We start from the raw sequence: 21726 nt of genomic DNA, 5'->3' as shown, positions 1-21726 counted from the left end.
TCTGAAGAGAAGGGCGCCTGGGAGACAGAAGCCCAGACAAGCCCTTTCTGATTCACAGTTGGGTCTCTGTATACAGCAAGGGCCCATGCACTGGCAGCCCAGCCTCTCTGGTCTGTGTTAAAAAGCAGAAAGCTCTCACCCACTGGAGCACTACAAATACAGGGGCTGTTGCCCTAAGAATACTTACAGCAACAATCTCCTGTTTCCTCGGATCGATTACTCTCACTTTCTTGTCTTTGGAGGCTGTGCAGATCAGACTGCCGTTCCGGTTCCAGCTGACATTGTAAATCATGTCTGAATGCATGTCGTCCAAGTTTATCAGGGCTTCCCCCGTGCCCACGTTCCAGATAATGATGGCATTATCACAGCCTGCAAGCAAGCACAACCACACCCTCAGGGATGAGAAACGCCTGCACGACAACACATCTGTGAAAACCATAAGCACAGGGAGGATAAACACACATATGTATTGAAATGAAGATGCTAATTATAAGAAGCCCCACTTGCCAGGAGTCAAAACCTGAAATGACCAAAGAAAAAAGAGATTTGTGTAAAAAGAAACATGGTAAAGGAAAAATACAGCTTGTTAAGTCTGAGTTCATGTGAAACAAACAAGAATACCAAGCAAACAAAAACAAAGAACTGCAGGAAAATAGAATCCTATTTTTTTTTAAAATAGAGTTAACTGGGCTGGTGGACCCTGAGTGACTGTAAGTTTCCTTTTCTAGTAAAACATGCATCAGAACGAATATAGCTTCTTTCTTTTCCGGAGAAACTAAAAATAAAGGGTTTAAATAATGGTTTAGGAGGCTCAAGACAAAGACTGGATAGGAGGTTACTGCAATCAATGGTGCTGTAAGACACGGTCTTGGACCAAAGCATGTAAATTACAATAAGTGAACGGAAATGCCCAGCCATCTGCTCATAGCAGATTTTTATCTTCAAAAAGGAGAGAAAAATAGGCCAAGACTGGCCTGGTTTGAGAAGCACAAACTGCCATCAAATAGGCATGTAAATTCAGAACCTGATCCCCGAAGAGGCCACAGGTCAACTGAGCCACAGCCCCTCAGCTCATCAACCCATCTTCCCTCCATGGTCAGCCCCCTGTCCCCGAAGCCCCTTTAAAAAGAGGCACCATTTGCTACTTCCAGGACATTAACACAAGGAGGAAGCAACATAAAGGATGGACATCCTGAAGGCAAAACTCTTGTCAGTAAGCCAGTTCTGCAAACACTTAGAAAAATTAGCTACTGATAACCAGGACAGATAAGTTACCTAAGGGTTCAGTCAGTTCAGTCACTCAGTTGTGTCTGACTCTTGGCGACCCCATGAATCACAGCACGCCAGGCCTCCCTGTCCATCACCAACTCCCGGAGTCTACCCAAACTCATGTCCATTGAGTCGGTGATGCCATCCAACCATCTCATCCTCTGTCATCCCCTTCTCCTCCTGCCCTCAATCTTTCCCAGCATCAGGGTCTTTTCAAATGAGTCAGCTCTTCACATCAGGTGGCCAAAATATTGGAGTTTCAGCTTCAACATCAGTCCTTCCAATGAACACCCAGGATTGATCTCCTTTAGGACTGGTTGGATCTCCTTGCCATCCAAGGGACTCTCAAGAGTCTTCTCCAACATCACAGTTCAAAAGCATCAATTCTTTGGTGCTCAGCTTTCTTTATAGTCCAACTCTCACATCCATACATGACTACTGGAAAAACCATAGTCTTGACTAGATGGACCTTTATGACAAAGTAATGTCTCTGCTTTTTAATATGCTGTCTAGAGTGGTCATAATTTTCCCTCCAAGTAGTAAGTGTCTTTTAATTTCATGGCTGCAGTCACCATCTGCAGTGATTTTGAAGCCCCAAAAAATAAAGTCAGCCACTGTTTTCACTGTTTCCCCATCTATTTGCCATGAAGTGATCGGACCGGATGCCATGATCTTAGTTTTCTGAATGTTGAGCTTTAAGCCAACTTTTTCACTCTCCTCTTTCATTTTCATCAAGAGGCTCTTTAGTTCTTCACTTTCTGCCATAAGCGTGGTGTCATCTGCATATTTGAGGTTACTGATATTTCTCCCAACAATCTTGATTCCAGCTTGTGCTTCCTCCAGCCCAGTGTTTCTCATGATGTACTCTGCACATAAGTTGAATAAGCAGGGTGACAATATACAGCCTTGATGTACTCCTCTTCCTATTTGGAACCAGTCTGTTGTTCCATGTCCAGTTCTAACTGTTGCTTCCTGACATGCATACAGGTTTCTCAAGAGGCAGGTCAGGTGGTCTGCTATTCCCATCTCTTTAGAAGTAGGAAATGGGTGAAAAAGCTGCACAACAGTATGAAGAGTTGGAACTAAATTCTGGGATGGAGACTTGACCTGTCCTCTTCCTCCTTCATCACAGGCAAATAAGCAACTCCAGCCACTGTGGATGGATCATATAGTTGTAAAGCATGCACAACGCTGCAATCAGCCACTCTCCTCAGCTTGTGCAAGGAGACTGGGCTTGGTCTGCCGATGACACCCTAGGTCTGACCTCGATGAGGCAGGCAGAAGGGTATTTTCCATGATGGAATTCCACCTTTGAAATTGTTTTCTCTCCTTATCAGACTGAGGTTCTGAGTGAAACACTGGAAGGGTTCCCAGTTATAGTCAATTGTGATTTTAAAAAACAGAACCTTTTATTTTTTTTTTTAAAGTAGTTCTTGGTTTCAATAGGCACCAGGCATTAGATTTTTAAATTAACTCACTATATTATAAATACCTTTCATTCCTAGTTAAAAACTGGACTTCTCCCCTCCTTTTTACTGGTAAAGTGAAAGACTTTAAAGTTCTACCACTAACATTAACACTGCATTTTTAATAAGCCAATTTTTTTAAGGTACAGTTTGCATACAAGGCACTCATTTTAAGTATACATTGGTTAAGTTTTGACAGACATATATACTCATCTAGCTACTATCACAGTCGAGATCTAGAACATTTCCATCACCCAACAAAGCTCCTTCCTGTCCTTTGTATTGCTTATATGATAGTAGATAAACGCTCATATTTTTGAACAAAGAAAAAGATTTCTTTAAGATGAAACTTGGAAAGTATACAAGTGGGAAAGCAATAGGGAACAACTAGGACTTGGTCACAAGATTCACTGCAGTGCTGTTGAGCAGTGAAAAAGCAGAAACCACCTCCATGTCCAAAAACAGAGGACTAACTAAACAAACAGAGGTGTCCAGACCATGGACTATTAATGGAGTCATTAAAAGCATCACGCAGTATGTATGAGAAGGGCCAGTGCACCAGCAAGTGCAGAAAGCAGGTCGCGTGAAGGAGTCTGAGCCCTTCTTTGTGTGTGAAATCACTGATGCACACAGAAGTATCTTCTGGAAACATCAAAATGGGGCAATAATGATGTTTCCTCTGGGTGATGGGGTTATAAGTGATTTTTATTTCCTCCTTTTTGTTTATATATATTCTCTATAATATACACAGACTACAAGGAAAAACATGGAAGTATTTTTAAAAGGAGAGAGCATATTTAACTAACAAGATCACCCCAACATCGGCAGCAATAGCGGAGCTCCTGACTCCTACTTGGGCTCCTTCTAGCACATCAGGAGTAACTACAACCGAGGGCTGTGGGAGCCCCAGCAGGAACCGTGACTCTGCTGAGATTCACTAGAGTCACAAGGTGCTAGACACACTAAGTAAGCACGTGTCCGTTCCTGCTTCTAGACAAGAAGTCCACAGCTTCCACTGGATCTGCCCAAGTGGCCTTAACAGACACACACGGGCGCGCGTGTGCACACACGGGCCGGGGGACACACAGACACACACACACGGGCGCGCGTGTGCACACACGGGCCGGGGGACACCTGCACCCCACTCTGGGCTCTTCTGATTTCACGGCCGCCAGCACAGTTGGAACGTATCTGTTGTTCCCTCCACACGGGGCCGTGGGGAGTGACGGAGGGGGGGGGAAGCAGAGGCCGCTCAGCTCCTACCTGCGCTGAGAAGCACGTTGCGGGCCGTCGGGTGCCAGGCTACGATGCCAACTCTCTTTGAGTGGCCTTCTAAGATGACCACGGGCTCGGTCAGGGAAAGGGTGAGTCCATTTTCTGGGATCTGCCATACCTGTTGGAAGAAGAAGAAAGGTGATCCACATGAAAGTGGTCGGCTTTTGTTATCACATTTACTGTGAGCATCCTGTGGGAAGCCTCGCTGTGAGTAAACAGAACGCAAAGTGGTCTCTGGATGAAGGGTAGAATGTGGTGAAACACGAACAGCTGTTCTTCAAATGGAGTAGGATAACAAAGAGCAAAATATCCATAAGCTCTAAAAATGTTAGACCTCTCTGGCTTTTATTTACTATTAGTGGAGATTTTATTTTACATTCACTGTTAAGTTAAAAACTCTCCAGTTAGAAGCATACCAAAAAATTGAAAGAAAAATAAAAAATGACTGAAGCAAGCACCCACAAAAAGCAGCACTGGGGTGAAAACCCCTCGGTAAGCCCATGGTCTTGAGGGGAAAGCAAACTCTATCCACCAAAGGTTCTTGAGCGGCGGCATAGTTTTTCAAACATCATATTTTCTATAATTTTACATTGGGAAAATAAAAAGATACCTCATAGTTTTGTAACATGTACTGAAGAAATGTTCTTACAAAAGAAAAACCTTAATTGGACTTCATCAAAATTAAAAACTTTTGTGTTTCAAAGGATACTATCAAGAAAGGGACAAGACAACCCACAGAATGAGAGAAAATAATTTATGTCATATATCTGAAAAACAACTTTTATCTAGACCATATAAAGAACACAATGCTGCTGCTGCTAAGTCACTTCAGTCGTGTTCGACTCTGTGCGACCCCAGAGATGGCAGCCCACCAGGCTCCCCCGCCCCTGGGATTCTCCAGGCAAGAACACTGGAGTGGGTTGCCATTTTCTTCTCCAATGCATGAAAGTGAAAAGTGAAAGTGAAGTCGCTCAGTCGTGTCCGACCATCAGCAACCCCATGAACTGCAGCCCGCCAGGCTCCTCCACCCATGGGATTTTCCAGGCAAGAGTACTGGAGTGGGGTGCCATTGCCTTCTCCAAAAGAACACAATAAGAAAAGAAAAATAATCCCATTTTTTAAATGAGCAAGAAATCTAGATATTTCTTCAAGGAAGATATACAGACAGCAAAAAAGCACATGAAGAGCTGCTCAACGTTATCAGCCACCAGGGAAACACAAATCAAAACCACAGTAACATATCACTTCATACCCACTAGAAGTTTGGAATTAAAAAGACATATACCAGTCTTGTTTACCGTGGTCCCACCGAGTCTCTTGTCTTGTACTTGAGACTCGGTGGGTCAAGCCCACGGGAAAAAAAAAAAAAAAAAAAGACATATACCAACAAGTACTGGGGAGGATGTAGAGAATTCAGAGCCCTCATACACTGCTGGCTAGAATGAAAAATAGTGCAGCTGCTTTGGGCAACAGATTAGAAATTCACCAAAAGATTAAGCACAAAGTTACTCTATGACCCAGCAATTCCACTTCTAGGTATCTACCCAAGAGAAAGGAAAATATATGTTTTGCACCATAAACCTATTATTATTCATCACAGCCAAAAGCTGGATATAACCCAAATGTCCAGCAACTGACAAATGAATACAAGAAATGCGAAACACAAAGGAATATATGACCAAAGAAAGGATGAACTTCTGACACACTGGGCTTCCCTGCGGGTTCGGTGGTAAAGAATTCGCCTGTCGATGCAGGTTTGATCCCTAGGTGGGGAAGATTCCCTGGAGGAGGAAATGGCAATTCACTCCAGTATTTTTGCCTGGAAAAATCCCATGGACAGAGGAACCTGCCAGGCTTTTCAGTCCATGGGATTGCAGAGTCGGACACAACTGAGCACGCACGCATTGACAGATGCTGCAATGTAGAGGAAGCTTGACAATGTCAGGCTAAGTAAAAGAAGCCAGTGATGACAACCCACATACTGTAGGATTCATGCATATGAGATATCCAGAAAGGAAAATCTATAGAGGCAGAAGTATATTGCTAAATTGCTTCAGTCGTGTCTGACTCTGTGCAACCCCATGGACAGCAGCCCACCAGGCTGCTCTGTCCACGGAATTCCCCAGGCAGAAAGTACATTAGTGGTTGCTTAGTGCTGGGGGTGTATGTGTGCATGTGCAACAGCTTAGAACATGGGCTTTCCTTCTGAGATGGTGGAAACATTCTAAAATTGTCTGTGGTGGTAAGTGGCACATATCTGCGAATATACTAAAGACCGCTGAATTGTACACTTTAAATGGGTGAGCTATACGTAAATTAAATCTCAATAAAGCTGTTAAAACCAGATATTAAGTAACATTTAAGCTTTTGAAAAGGTTAAAGATTAAAACAATTATTTTCTTCTGTATTAAGATTAAGTAAATCTTCTACCATAAAAGAGTTTATGCAACTAGTTCATAACAAATTTAGAACTTGCCAGTGGAAAAAAGCATGCTCAACAGTGGAACAAGTGAGAAATAGAATTTTCCTTTGTTGGGGATTTTTAAGGAGGAGACAAACAACTGTCTGTTTTCAATTGCTTAGTGGAGGCAGAGTCTGGATTAGGAGTGGTTAAGGTTCAGCTCGGCTCTGTTGTCCTGCAAAGAATCAGAACAAAAAGGGTGCCAGTCTGAGGACTGTAGGCAAGTCGTGAATTATGGGATTATTCATAAACCTGCTTTCTGATGGCCTAAGAAACCACCTAATTTCCCCTGAATGCTCCATCATTCAGCGGGTTTTAAGGCAGATGTGAACCAGCATGGGAAGACAAGGGGAACCGACCTTGCTCCTTCCCACTCCTCACCCAGACCAGGCTTCTCTCCTCCGAACAGAACAGACTCTGGCCTGTGGCCCCCTCTCCTGGAGTGTGGGTGTCTGCTACCCTCTAGTGTTATCTGTTTGCTTTCCCCTGTTTTTATTCAAGGGTTTATGATCAGTAAAACGGCTCCACATTGAACTTGGCTATTTGAATGTAAAGCAGGACAGAAACTTTGAACAGAAAACAAGTACTGATTTAATCAAAGCACGAAGTCAGCACAGAAACAATTAGGAAGTGGGACTTCAATGACTCAACAGGAAATGCATTTTGCAAAATGAATTGTGACCAGGCTTGGGACAGAAAGCATGTAATTCCACATGCTGTCTCCAGGTGGCACTGTGACAGCGGGCTGCCGGGTTTTCCCACAAGGATCGTAAAACCTTCAGTGCCTGACTGACCCCGATTAAATACTGCATTTTCAAAATCCCTAATGAGGCGTGGAGTGATGGGTGGCTTTGGATATAATCAGCATTTCCTGTCTTAAACATGAGAGCTCATAACAGGACTTCATCTCTTCTTTCTCAGCTTCTTCATCCATCTTTTCTTTGGATGGCAAGGAGATTTTAGTGATGGAGCATAATATTTATTATATACTTTTAAAAATGAGGAAATTCTTTGTCCCTTCTTTATCTCACTTTTGGCAGACCTCACAGTTCCGTCAACAAGGCTTATGCATTGCACGCAGACACCTAACCCATCTTAGTATCTCGGTCACTCACTCAAGAGCATTTTCCTTGAGGAGCCACCATAATACAGGCCCATTATCAGGCAAGGAGGGGAAGGACAACTAAGCTTAGATCTTGCTCTCAAGGGGTTTACAGTCTTAACAAAGCAGAGTGGTCGGTCTATGAGACTGAAAGCAAAAGACAGCAAAGTCAAGCAGACAGCTGGAGCATGGGCTCAGGAACCAAACAGATCTTGGTTCCACTCCAGCCCAGGCCTCTTACGTTGATGGTCAAAGGCCTCAGCACAGGGAAGCGTCAGACTTCATTTAGTGCCGTGAGGACTAAACTAATTAAGAAAGTCCTGGAACAGTGCCTGACACACAGTCAGTGCCCCCAGTACAGTGCAGGGATGTGGAATATCCTAATTCTACATATCAGCTGTATGACCTTGGGGACATTCACCTGTCCCCTAACCTATCTGGACCTCAAGCTTCCTCGCCTATAAAATGGGAATAATAAGGAATTTGCTCTCACTGGGGTTGTCTGGAGACCAATACGACAACAGCAATCTAAAGCACTCAGAACAATGCCTGGCCTAAGGCAGGCTCTGGGTAAGTGTTAGCTGTACTTATTACTTGTCTTTTTCACTAGGAAACCACAGAGCCTATATTACCAACACGACACTGGTGTAAGCTAAGTGGAGTGAAAATCAAGTGTCACGAGGTTGCCTTCCTGCCACCTGAGTCTGGTACATCCAGGAAGATTCCTTGAGGAGACACCTCTAAGGATGAATTAGGAGTTAGGTGACAGGCGGAAGCAGGAAAGAAGGAAGGGGAGAGGGAAGGAAGGAAATCAAGGATCTAGTTTCAAAAGAAAACAGCTGTAGGGAGCAATTTTCTAAAGAGCAGATGCTCCAAAGAGGCTGGCTGAGGGGCTGAGAGACAGCAGAGTAAGAAGATAACACTGGCAGGAGAGCCCCAGCAGGAGGGGACAGTGACGGGAACTCCTGTGCGAGGAGATGCGAAGACAGCAGCCCTCCAGCCTCTGCAGGGAGGAAGGTGGACTCGGGAAAGGCCTGGCACACCTATAGGTCCTTCCACATGAAGTGGACACAGCCCTGCTCGGTGCCCGCTGAGCTGGCTCGCAGGCCCACTGGCACGTGGCTCTCTGCCCTTTGCTGGGCTCCCTGCTGCAGCCACAACGGCCTTCCAGTTTGGACTGGAGAGGTCGCGGGAGTCCCATTCAGCCTATGTTTAGTTTTCCTGCGCACGACCTGGGATGCAGCCTGGTGTGGACGTGGGCCAGGATGTCCGAGACCAGGTCTCCGCCAGAGCTGGGACGCTAACTGGCCACGTCAGCATGAAGAAGGGGCTTCACTTCCTGGAGCCTCGATTTCCTTGTTCGATTCAAGGGACAGCAGCAGCTCTACCCTCTCAGGGTAACTGGAAAGGCCAACACGTCGAAACATTCTGCACCCCCAAGCACCACCCAAAGGTGAACTACTGCAAACGGAGTGACCTTTGACAGAACTGTCAGCTCTCTTGGGCCTGGGTTTCCTGAGTGGTAAAATGGGACACGCTCCTGCCTCACTGTGCTGTTAACAGTGATTAAATATAATCACCACATGAAGGCTTAAAACAGTGCCTGGCATAAAAAAAAGGATCTATGTTCAGGATTATTTTTCTTGTTGGAACTGTGACCCCTATGACCCCAATATGTAATTTTAAGTCTCAACAGCAGGATTCTTGGCAATGAAATTAATTTGTCTTCAAATTAATTCAGCCCTGTACCTAACTGCCTAATTTATGTCCAAGATATCACATGTGTGAAAGCTCTAGTTCATGCCTGGGCCAATTAGCACAAATGAGATCAGCTCTGATCTCCAGGCTGGTCCGTTAGCTTCTCTGTGTTCTGTGGCCACGGCAAGGACTCTAATACCACTCGCTCTTCCAGACACATACTCGGGGAGCAGAGAGGAAGAGAGGCATCAGACACCCTCTGCTGAACCCTCAGCGGGCGTTCAGCCTGGCAGCCACTACAAGCTATCCCCTCACCTCCTGACTTTTTCTTTTTTTAAAATAATACTGAGTATTCCTGGCATTTTCTGTGTGGATGATACATTACTAAGGCAATGTTTTATCTTGTTTCATTTTGAAAGAAAGAGGGGGGGGAAATGCCATCAGTCTTCAGGGCTTCCAGACGAAAAAGTGAATCAGTGGGTGAAAAGCCAACATGGTTCGGAAAAAAACAACTTTAAGCCCCTGTTCAGGAATGACTGTATCACTGGCCTCCTCTTCCCACAGTTCTAACAGTTCTAACAGGAAAAAAGTGAGGAAAATTAAGAAAAGCGGATTTCTCTCAAAGCAGTCATTTTAAAGTGTATCTGTTTGACGGTTTTATTTCTCAAACACAGTGCAAATTTAAAGCAAACACAAAGTGTTTCCAGACACCGCTTCCCTGCTTTAATTATCCGTCATGAACTTGCTACTGGGCCAGCTACTGGAGTTAGGGCCACAAAAAGGATTCCCCTCAAAGGCCATGTTTTTTAAATGCAGAAGAAATCATCTCCAAAGGCAGACTGAAGGAAAGCGCTGATCTGAAGGGACAGGGAGAGGCTGAGACTGCAGCCGCTGCACAGCAGCAAACCCCCCGCAGAAGCTGCCGTCCAACCACCCCCGCGGGCAGGATGCAGAGTCAGGACACCCCTCACGAGCCATGACACCGAGAACAACGCTGGTCTTGAGAAAACCAAGCACTGAGAGAGGGGTTCCAATGTGCCAAGGAATAGCCACTTGGCCGACGGCCCAGATGCAATCTGGACAGAATGGAAATAACAAGTCCTGCTGGATGACTGAGAGGGGCTGGAGCCCTGGGGAATGCGCTCTCATCACCAACCACGTCACTTCCATCGTTATTTCAAGGCAAAACCCACAACAGGAAAATTTACAACAGACGCAAAACTGGCTAAACTAGGGAGCTGATCACTGTTGATGTCCACAGGAATGTTAAGACTGATTTGGGAAAAGGGAACAGTGGCCATTTAAGCCTCATCATCTGGGACCATCAGAACCTCCAGGTGAAGACAAGTAAGAGTGCTCCTCCTGCAGGAACATCCCCTCTCCCAGACTCTGAAAGAGCCAACCAGGTGGCCCCACTGTCTGGACAGCTGGTCTTTGCATCTGTGTTTGCAGATAAGGGACAGTGTTGAATTGACACCATTCACTAAACCTACCTTGGCTGCTCTTTGTATTATATAAGGTGTTGTTATTTTCTTGGAGCTAAAATTTTCCCAAATAAAATACTCAACAGCTGCAATCTTTTAAACTCTCCGTGAGGAGATTTTGTTAGAGAAAAGAACTCACAGTATCAAAAAATCTGGAAAACCTAGGAGCAGAGTATAGTTTCCCGGAGCAGGGTTTATATCATTGCTATTTGCTTGTACAAAACATCACTTCAAGAAGCAGTGCACCAGGACTTCCCTGGAGGTCCAGTGGTTAAGACTGCGCGCTCCCACTGCAGGGAACACAGCGTCGATCCCTGGTTAGAGAACTAAGATCCCACACCACATGCCAAAGGAGTAGCCAAAAAATGAGAAGAAAAAAACAAGCAGGACATCAAAAGCAAACTATGCCTGCAAAATTTACCTCAGGTGGCTTCAAGAAGCCATCTCTAAATGATGAAGGGATGTACCATAAGGCTGGCATTCCTTCTCTAAAACTGTGATCAACACTAGCTAGTATCACTGCCACAGAATCAATGCTCACACCATGAATTAACCACCACTTAAATGCGGAGGACATCATAGAATTACACCATAAATACAAAAAGCAGTTTTAAAAATTAATTTAATCATTTACTGTTCATTTGGTAAACTGGTTTTGTTGTATTTTTTCTACTGAATTATCTGCTGAACATATTCTTACTGCCATGAATCCGCTATAAGTATACATCAAAACTCACTGTAAGAAAAATAACTCATTATATATTTATACCTTCCTTGATCCTCTCAATTGGCATATTTGTGTATTTATTTATGTAATTTAGTTTTTGAAACAAGTAAGGTAACTAAGGCTGAGAACATAGATATAGATAGATAGATATATGTGGCCTGGGACCTTCTCAGCATCCTTTCTCGACAAGAGCTGGGCCCTGATAGCAATCTACATTTGCAGCTCCTGGGCTATCACCAGGAGGAAACTACAGCTAACTTCTCTTCTTCTTCTTCTTTTTTTAATTAATAAAAGCTGCTGTTTAAAATTATTTGATCTATTGTACGGTGTTTTTATCTTCAGAACAAGTGGAAAATGAGGTATTAAGAAGCAGGTGAGGTAGGAGATCAAATACTTCTTAAAAACTTTTTTTTCAATTGCTGAATTATTAAAGCATTTTGCAATTAGCCCGATAATATCAGATGATTTGAGGCAAATTAAGCGATTAAAATAGCAGCCCCATACTTAAGGGACTAAAAAAAAGCTGGAAGAAGATTTATCCCAAATTTACAAAATGTTCACTCTGGCAAAACCAATAAAGGGGCAACATGGGAGGATTCCGGGAAGACGGTGGTATCAGCGGCAGATCTCCCCAGGTCCCTGAAGAAAAACACAGAGCACCCAGATGACAAAACAAAACACAGGGACCACACTTACAGAAAACGAGGCAACCACCAGATGCAAGTGGGTGGAGGAAAATCACCAACAGCCACACGACCCGTGTGCTGTTGGCCTCTGTGTGAAAAACTCCTGTGGCAGCAACAGGGGCCCCACAGACCTGAGCACAGCAGGCCGTTACGAGACCACAACGGAAACAGGAGGGGCTCTGCCTTCCCCAACAGTGGACGAGAACGGGGGCCCGAAACAGCAAAGGTCTGAAGGGGCTGAGAAATCTAGACCCCAATATTCTCGAAGCCAGCAGAGAGGACTCCCTTCTGAGACAGGCCCACACCGAGAGGCAATTCCAAGGAATGGAAGCAAAGCTGAGCAGAACCAAAGTAAGATGGACAAAGGAATCCGAAAGGTCAAATTAAAAGCAGGTCAGGAAATACAGAGCAAGCCGCGGTGTTCCTCAACAATACCCGAAAACGACAGAAGAGGGCGCTCTGCAGAGTTTGAACAGCTTTATAAAGCAAGCCAGCTTTCGAAAGCTTTGGAAAAATTAAGTTCACATAAAAATAAGAGAGCAGGCAAAAATAAATAAATAAATAAAGGCTCCAAAACTACTACGAGAAAAAAAGAGAATAAGGTACAGAAATAGCACCCCGACAGACAATACAGAACACTAACAAGATCTGTGCCAAAAAACGATTTAAATACTACCACACACGCTTCAAAAGACATTATTAAAAGAACAAGACAGGAAACATTATAAGTCTGAACTTGAAAAATTCAAGAACAGGTGGTGGAAATCAAGAAAAAATTAGATCTCAAAGTAAAAGTACTTTAGAAACAAAGGCTAACAAAGAAACTAAGAGCTGCTGCTGCTCCTAAGTTACTTCAGTCGTGTACGACTCTGTGCGACCCCCTAGACGGCAGCCCACCAGGCTCCCCCGTCCCTGAGATTCTCCAGGCAAGAACACTGGAGTGGGTTGCCATTTCCTTCTCCAATGCATGAAAGTGAAAAGTGAAAGTGAAGTCGCTTAGTCGTGTCCGACTCTTCGTGACCCCATGGACTGCAGCCTTCCAGGCTCTTCCGTCCATGGGATTTTCCAGGCAAGACTGCTGGAGTGGGGTGCCGTTGCCTTCTCCAAAACTAAGAGCAAACAGACACAAATAACAACCCCAAAGAAATAAAAGGTAAAAAGCAGAAAAATTTTAGCCTACAAGAAATGAGTAAGAGGGATGTCTCTGGTACGCCCATGCAGGGGGCCAAGGCCCGCAGACCCCAGTGTGGCTGAAGTCTACATGTCCCGCCATGTGAGCGCACCCGAGGGGCTCCTGAGCCACCCGCTGCCACCAGGTCCAGTGACCCTGGGATGGAGCCCTCGGAGGATCCGAACCTCTCCACTCCTCTTGTAGGCATCCGGGTTCCTGACCACGCCTTTCAGGCAGGACTCGGCCCAGGCGTTTGGGGGACCACTTGCTTTCACCAGCGCCAACCTCAGCCCTCAGGCCAGCTCTCTGAAGTCGAGGAATTCCAGGACCTCGGGCCTTGTCTGTCACTGGTGATTAGGGACCCACTGGGGACAACCAGAGCCCTGAGGTGTTAGGTTCAACTGTGGTCGACTTGCCTGTGCCTGGAAAGTCTGGCATCCTTTGCCCAGGTGTGCCCTGGGGAGTATTGGGCCATCCTCCAGCAGTACGGGCTGCTCCCCTCACATGGATCCTGCCTGTGAAACTCCAGGGACGGAGGCCTGGGGACTGGTGCTGGGCACTGTTGTGTCCGACTGCTGGTGCTGGCAAGGCCTCTTTGCAGAGGCTGCTGGGGCTGCAGTGTTACTGGTCTGACCTTTTAAGGCAAAGTTTCTTTCTGAAAACGATAGACAGACCAGGCCTCTGAAGCTGCTGGTTAAGCCTCACACCTGGTTAAGGAGGGGATATTTATTTATCTGTAATTTCATCTTCAGTCACAAGCTGAAGAGAGATTTTACAAACATTCCTAGGATGGCCTTGTTTTCTTAAGTTTCTTCTTGTTCTGATTTCTGAAAAATAAATCACAGATTCGGAATCTAGTGAGAGCCTCTTCTCTGGTGCACAGTGGCATTTCGGGTCCAAATCAGCTAACACCATCAGTTGGCGCTTTTTAAAAAGTCTCAAGTGACCAAAGGCATAAGCTTGCGCTCCTGAAGCTGGGGCGGAGTTAGGATATGAACTGTAGAGCCAAACATGCTTCCACTGAACCAGGGGCTGGCTCTGTGCTGTGACTGCCTGGTGGAGAGTCATCATGATGGTTCAATGGCGGGAAGTAATAAGTTCTTGGTGGGGCGGGGGCGTGGTGTGCTGGGTCCAAATAAAAGAATAATGAAAAATAAACCTCTACTGTCTTTTTCAGCCCTTTTCTCTAATTTATTCATAATATAAATTGTAATGAATTATACCTACAACACCTTTATTTAAATCCAATGCCTACTCAGCAGCGTTTCTCTTTATCCAAATGTATATACCAAGTGTTAAACATAATTACTGTTGGGCATTTGAACTTTGTATTTTCTTTAATAGACAGGAGTGCTATTAAACATCTTTGTAAATGCTAAAAGAAGAAGAAGAAGAAGAAAGGTTTGGAGAGAAACTGATAAATATCAAAGCTAGATAGATAATATCAAACATCAAAGAAAGACGATAAAGCACTTGGATAACAGGAGTCCCTGAAGGAAAAAACCAAAGCAAAAGAACAAACTTTGAAGACTTCTAAGTCAAGAAAACTTTCCTGGAGGGAAGGAAAAAAAAAGAAGAAGACCTGAAGCTACACTGAAAGAGCACATCACATACTCAGAAACACCAACTCAGAATAACCAAAAATAATCTAGCGAAATTTACTACATTTTAAGAAAAAAACAAAAATCTTATGAACATCTAGGCAACAAGAACATACTCTATAAGGAAAAGAAAATTATACCATCATCTGGTTTTTTTATAGCAACACTTTATGCCAAAATAAGATATTTAAATACTCAAGGAAATGCTGCGAGCATTTTATATCCAGAAAAATTTACCTTCAAGTATAAAGGTCAGAAAACTAAGATCATGGCATCTGGTCCCATCACTTCATGGGACATAGATGGGGAAACAGTGTCAGACTTCATTTTGGGGGGCTCCAAAATCACTGCAGATGGTGATTGCAGCCATGAAATTAAAAGACGCTTACTCCTTGGAAAAGTTATGACCAACCTAGATAGCATATTCAAAAGCAGAGACATTACTTTGCCAACAAAGGTCCATCTAGTCAAGGCTATGGTTCTTCCAGTGGTCATGTATGGATGTGAGAGTTGGACTGTGAAGAAAGCTGAGCGCCGAAGAATCGACGCTTTTGAACTGTGGTGTTGGAGAAGACTCTTGAGAGTCCCTTGGACTGCAAGGAGATCCAACCAGTCCATCCTAAAGGAGATCAGTCCTGAGTGTTCATTGGAAAGACTGATGCTAAAGCTGAAACTCCAATATTTTGGCCACCTCATGCGAAGAGTTGACTCACTGGAAAAGACCCTGATGCTGGGAGGGATTGGGGGCAGGAGGAGAAGGGGACGACAGAGGATGAGATGGCTGGATGGCATCACCAACTCGATGGACGTGGAGTTGGTGATGGACAGGGAGGCCTGGCGTGCTGCGATTCATGGGGTCACAGAGAGTCGGACATGACTGAGCGACTGAACTGAACTAATAAATAATAAAGGTCACAACAAGCTGCTGTCAGTATAGAAGAGCTTAGAGCGCGTGTTCCCACGAGCCTTTCCTAGTTGATTCTGTCCCTTGGAACTGCTCCTCAATATGGATCCAGCCCATCCCAGGAGGGAGCCCTCTCAGGTTGGTTTCCAGAGAACTGGGGTCTATAATCGACCAGAGGAGGAGTGTCAGATGATCCAAATGACTATTTTTTTTTTTAATTGCTTTCAGCAATCATGACAGTGGTGATACTATTGGTATTTTTAGTGTGAGATTACTGTGTGTATACTGTGAAACAGCAAATGAGATAGATTAGAATATTTTAATTCATCTTGACTCCCTGAAAACCAGGATTCTGGGTGTGAAAGAAAGGAGACAGATGCATTATTAAAGAAGTCAGATAAAAACTCTATAGTCCTGACTTTGAACTAGAAAGATTAAAACTAAGTCACAAGGTATCGTATCTTTAAATATATATGTATATTCTGAACAAATTTACCACACGGTCCTATAAACAATGATCACCACAGTAACAATGAGCATCCCTAAGCACCCGGACAGTGACCGAGAAATTCCATTTTCCATTCAAAGAAACCAGGGCTTCTGAGAGAAAGGCCGATTCGAGGTGTGGGGCTAGAGATGTCCAGGATGGGCCTTGGACACTTCGACATACCAAAGAGTAAGGAAGCCACAGAAACAAGTAGGGTCATGTCAGAAGGACTGGGGAACTGCAGACGGGTTTCCATTAACAGAGACTGAATGAGCTGAGCTTTGAAAGTAGAACTGTAATGGATCAAAAACTGTGAAGTAAGTTCAAATCCATGAGTTCCATATGAAACGAAAGGGGAAGAAAACCTCCAAAGGAAAAACTAATTGGTCACCTTCTGAGGAAGACCGAGAACCAATTCATTATCTTGAAAACTGGGTAAATAAAAGGAAAGAATCAAATGTTTACCCTGCTTTCCTGTATGAACTGTACTCCTGGGTAACTAAATAGATAAGAGGGAGGACCAGCTTACAACTTCTACCAGCTGAAAACGGAGAACAACTGATATTCAGTAACTGTGCAAATTAAAAAAAAGAGAAAAAAACAAAAAAAACAGGCATCTTGAGACCTCGTGCCTTGAAGGAGACCACAGCTGGAGCTCTAGGCTTGTCAAAGGGTTGGAATCTGAATCTAATCACACTCTAGGATGCAGCTGCCAACGCGAAGGGAATCTGAAAGAGAGAGAAGCAGGTTGAACTGGACCATGAGGGTGCAATCAGCAGAATCTGGACTGCTGGAAGCTTCAGGTCGAAGGTCAGGCGTCTTCAACAAGGAAAGGATGGAGGAGGAACTCCTCCTGTAGACTAGGAAAGACTTAAAAGACCTATAAAGCTCTTAAAACTTGGAAGGCTGAGCTCTAGCATCATCCAGAGATGCACGTTTACATGATAAAACCACAAAGAGAGGCAAGGAGGTGAATTTACTGGTTACTTGTGGAGGGAGGGGTGGCTCAGGATTGGGGTGGGCATAGGAAGAGTCTGAGAGGGCTGGGAGAATCCCACTTCTTGACTTGGGTGGTGGTCACAGGATGTTCACTCTGTCATAAATCTCTCAATTCACTTTTTCACTTAACTGTTTAGTGTGTTTTATAACACAAAGGTGGTTTTTGTTTTTTGTATTTTTTTTAAGGGCAACATAAACAATCATGCTGGAGATGAGGAGAGATGTGTCAAACACCCTTCTCTAAGAAAGGTTAAGGTTTCTTAGATTAAGATTTGGCATTGGGTCTGAACACTGTTCCTCTCCCTTAGCAAAATGTGTCTGTAGCCATTCAAATGATCAGTTTAGCAAGGCATGTTAAATGGAACAATTCCTTTTAATAGCAGCATATTTCTTTAATATGCTTTGGCTGCCAAAATCATGAGATCACAGGAGGAGTTATCCTCAGCCAAAAGTCCATGAGAAAAATTGGTAAATGTTTAAATGGCACAGTTCAGGAATTAATTTGTGTTTATGTAAAATAATTATAATTAACAAAGCCTTCCAAACAATGTTTCTAGGTCTGGTTCAGTGCACAGAAAACCAAGAGGGAGCTACCCGAGCGCGGTTCTTGCAGCTCTCCACTGCCAAGTGAGAGGCTGCCTTAGGGAAGACCTGCTCCCATCCAGACCTGACTTCAGGACTCCCCTTCCGCGCTCAGGCTCAACCTTTCCAGCAGATGTTGGGATAGGGTTAAAAATGCATTCAAACCCATAATTACACTTGAAGGCTAAGAAGAACATAATCAAGAACAAGAAGCTTCACTTTCAAAAGTACTCCTTCCTTCAACCAAAGCCTGGTTTCACACATAACCTACTTTCAGAACCTAGAGAACATAAAGAACTTACTTTAAAAATCTTTCAAGTTGGATGTCTGTACACCTGCAGAGAAAGGACTTTCTTAATCAGAGTCCACAAACATTAGCTTGGAAATAAGCACTTGCAAAAAATTCATTACTATCTCTCAGTATCTGTTTCATGTCCCATTTATCTGTATAACCTCTGGCATCATATTTCACTGGAATATGCAATTCATGCGAACAATTTTCTCTGCCTTTTTGGTGGGGAGGAAGGTTATGCTGTCCAATGGCATTCACGGAAATATTTGAAAGTCACTTTATCTTTTCTAAAATCTTCCCAACCAAGCAGATGTGTCAACTTTAACAAGGAAGAACACACACACACAGACACACACACACACACACACACACACTCTCACAAAAAAGAAAAAAAGACAACAGTGTACAACTCCTCGATATAAGGGCTTGTAAAATGATTTATCAAAGTTAAACTTTGATGTTGTTAAATTCTTACATAATACAATGGACAATCAAAGCTACCACGATTTTCTGCATTTCAAACCTCCTCACACACACTCTTGGAAGGCAGCATGTGAGCTGCGCTGGCCGGCGTGCCCACCACACCACGGGGACTTACCATAACAGTGCAGTCCTCCGAGCCGCTGGCAATGACCTGGTCGTTGTGTGGGCACCAGTCTATGTCCAGCACTGGTCCTGTGTGGCCACATACTGTTGGGTAGGATTTGTCAATTCGACCAGTCTGAAAGGAGAGAGAAACATACCTATTAGGTATCATCAAGGCCACAGAGTCTGTATGTTTTCTCAGATCCATTTTTCCTTTATTACCTCTACCCTGAACTCTCAACACTCTACCAATGATAATGTTCATTCAGATCAGCCAACGTCAACCAATAAGAACTGTCAACTTACATTTCTAGAAATAGTTACTACTGCTGCTGCTACTAAGTCACTTCAGTCGTGTCCGACTCTGTGCAACCCCATAGACGACAGCCCACCAGGCTCCGCGGTCCCTGGGATTCTCCAGGCAAGAACACTGGAGTGGGTTGCCATTTCCTTCTCCAATGCATGAAAGTGAAAAGCGAAAGTGAAGTCACTCAGTCGGTTCCGACTCTTAGCGACCCCATTGACTGCAGCCTACCAGGCTCCTCTGTCCATGGGATTTTCCAGACTGGAGTTGGGGTGCCATTGCCTTCTCTGAGTTACTACTGGGGACACTCTATCAAACAAAGGAGCTATATTTCCAGAACCAGAGATTTAATTAATCAATGGCATTAAGAGACATAGCAAAAAAGAAAAAGTCTTTTTACCAAAATACAATTCTAACAAATAGCTGAATTGTAAATTATAGGTGTTTCTACTGTTTAAAAAAAAAACAAAACCCTAGTATTACTCAAAGTGTAAATTATAACCTTTACTATAATAAGCTAATACCCTTGAATATATACAAATTAACAGCTCTGGAAGTGGATGGCACTGTGAGCAAGCAGGTGAAGGTAATACAAAGAAAAGCCTTCACCACTGCTCAGGGGCTGAAGGACATAGGATGTGCCCAGGGCTCTGCTGTCTTCAACCAACAGAAGACCACTTTAGCACTCAGTCACTACCCAGATCCACACCTCATTAAGAACACCACTTTTAAGATGGGTCATAGTGACCATCACAATGTGCTCATGTTACACACTTGAACCTAACAAGCCAAAGTGGCTTATTGGACCAATTCAGTGTTAACCAAGACAAATGCTATTACAACAACAGGTGTATAAAAGCTACTTCCTTTTTAAAAGGTTAATGCCAGTCCTTTCTGAGGTTCTTCTACATGTGCTAAACACAGGTGGACAGAAAGGGATCACCACAGTGTAAAACCAAACCTCTCCTGTTATGGCCAATTGTCACAACACAGGGGCAGGCTTTTTGGAAAATGTTTAAGATCAGTGAATTTGGATTTCTCCACTGACTATGGAAATCTCCAGGGAAGCAGCGTGCTAAAACAGAGATCACAGGCTCAGAGTCAGAGAGATATGGGTTCAAACCCAGGCTTTCTTGGTTAAACAGCATATGATCTCAGACAAGTAATTTCTGTAAGCTTCAGCTCATCATCTATGAAATGAGTAATAATAATACTTACCTCCTAGGATTACCATGAAGAGGAAATGAGAAATGAGGTAAATCACAGCCCAGCATTACAATGATCTATATAAGATCTATAAAAAAATTATAGTACCTGGAATACAGTAAACACTCAATGAAAAACTGGCACTTATTACTAGTTTTTCCTGCATAACATATTAACTCACTCCATCATTAAGAGTTACAAATGTGTGTTATCTGTGAACTTTGGGCCAGATACTGAGCTGAGTGTTGGAGACACAGAGGTAAGCAGGGAGGCCTGGCCTGGCCGAGCATGGAGTCCATCTAAAGCTCCAGTTACAGCGCAGCACAAGACGTGTGGCAGCAGGAGAGGCCCCGGGCGGCGGGGACACAGGAGGACGGGCAGCCAGAGGCGTCGGGCTTAGTCTCTGAGAGGGTTTTCTGCTGAGAAACATGAGTTCTCAGTTGAGGGGTGAAGATGGACCAGCCTACAGAATTGAGGCCTGGGTTTTTTCACATACTCTCCCTTTCTCTTGCAAAACTAATTCAACCCAGAGTTTGTGTGGGTCCTGAATTAGTATTATAGAGAAGCTGGGTCATATATGAGAAGCCATGTGGGTCACTGACAGGCCACAAAGTCAGGGACCAGGTGCCAGGGCTGGGGTGTGGCATTGCTGTTTTCTCCCTGAGGCTCTGGCCAAGCCTCAGTTCCTCACCTGTAAAACGAGAACCCTAGACTTCTTTCTTCCAGAACTGATGTGAGACGGACTGACACAATCAAGGGAAAGCACATGGTACTGTCCCAACACTTCCAACGCTCAGAAAATGTTGCCAGAATTCAAATGCTGGAACCCACTCTATCAGCATCCCTGACCACACCCTTCCGTAAAGAAGGAACTGTCACTAAGCACCTAGGCCAGGAGTTCTCAGCCTGACTCTCCCTGTGAGCACTCCTCCCTGGAGCTCCTGCCCAGGTACCAGTCTACTGCTCAAGGTGCTGGCGGTGAACTCACACGTGTTTGTTTTCTAATATTATCATCATATTATGCATTATTATCATTATTTAAACTATATAGTAGTTACTCTCTTGAATGTGTGATATTTTGTAATTTAAAACATTCTGAGACAGGAAGCCCAAGGTGGGACCTGATACACATTGCAACAGACATCGCAAAAGGACAGGACGCAAGAAAGGCAAAAACTGAAGAGATGAGAGCGGAGGATTTTCCCGGTTTAACTGAAGGTCAAGTCTTCAGATTGAAGAGGCACAAGTCCCAAGGAGAATAAAAACAAATCCACATCTATTCACATCCTAGTGCAACTCCAAAACACCTAACACAAAGACAGAATCTCAGACAAAAGCAGCCAGAGAGAGAAGACAAATTACTTGGAGAGAGCGTGCCTAGGTCAACTGTGGGCAGACTTCTCAAAAGCAAGTACAGAAACACAGAT

The 21726-nt window shown here is 44.1% G+C and overlaps 1 protein-coding gene across 1 annotated transcript in view; it reads right to left on the bottom strand.

Annotated features, from left to right (window-relative positions):
- Positions 1–21726, bottom strand: part of CORO1C (coronin 1C) — a 141277-nt gene that overhangs the window by 8823 nt on the left and 110728 nt on the right. The window contains exons 4-6 of the mRNA XM_055550723.1: positions 18803–18925; positions 3999–4128; positions 188–369 (exon numbers count right to left, since the gene is read on the bottom strand). Coding sequence (XP_055406698.1) covers positions 188–369; positions 3999–4128; positions 18803–18925 — 435 coding nt within the window. The remainder of the gene's footprint in view (positions 1–187; positions 370–3998; positions 4129–18802; positions 18926–21726) is intronic.

Source organism: Bubalus kerabau, chromosome 16, assembly GCF_029407905.1.
Source record: "Bubalus kerabau isolate K-KA32 ecotype Philippines breed swamp buffalo chromosome 16, PCC_UOA_SB_1v2, whole genome shotgun sequence".
Classification (NCBI taxonomy): Eukaryota; Metazoa; Chordata; class Mammalia; order Artiodactyla; family Bovidae; genus Bubalus; species Bubalus kerabau.
Note: the sequence above shows the minus strand (reverse complement) of the source record. Positions and strands in the feature narration are given on the sequence as shown.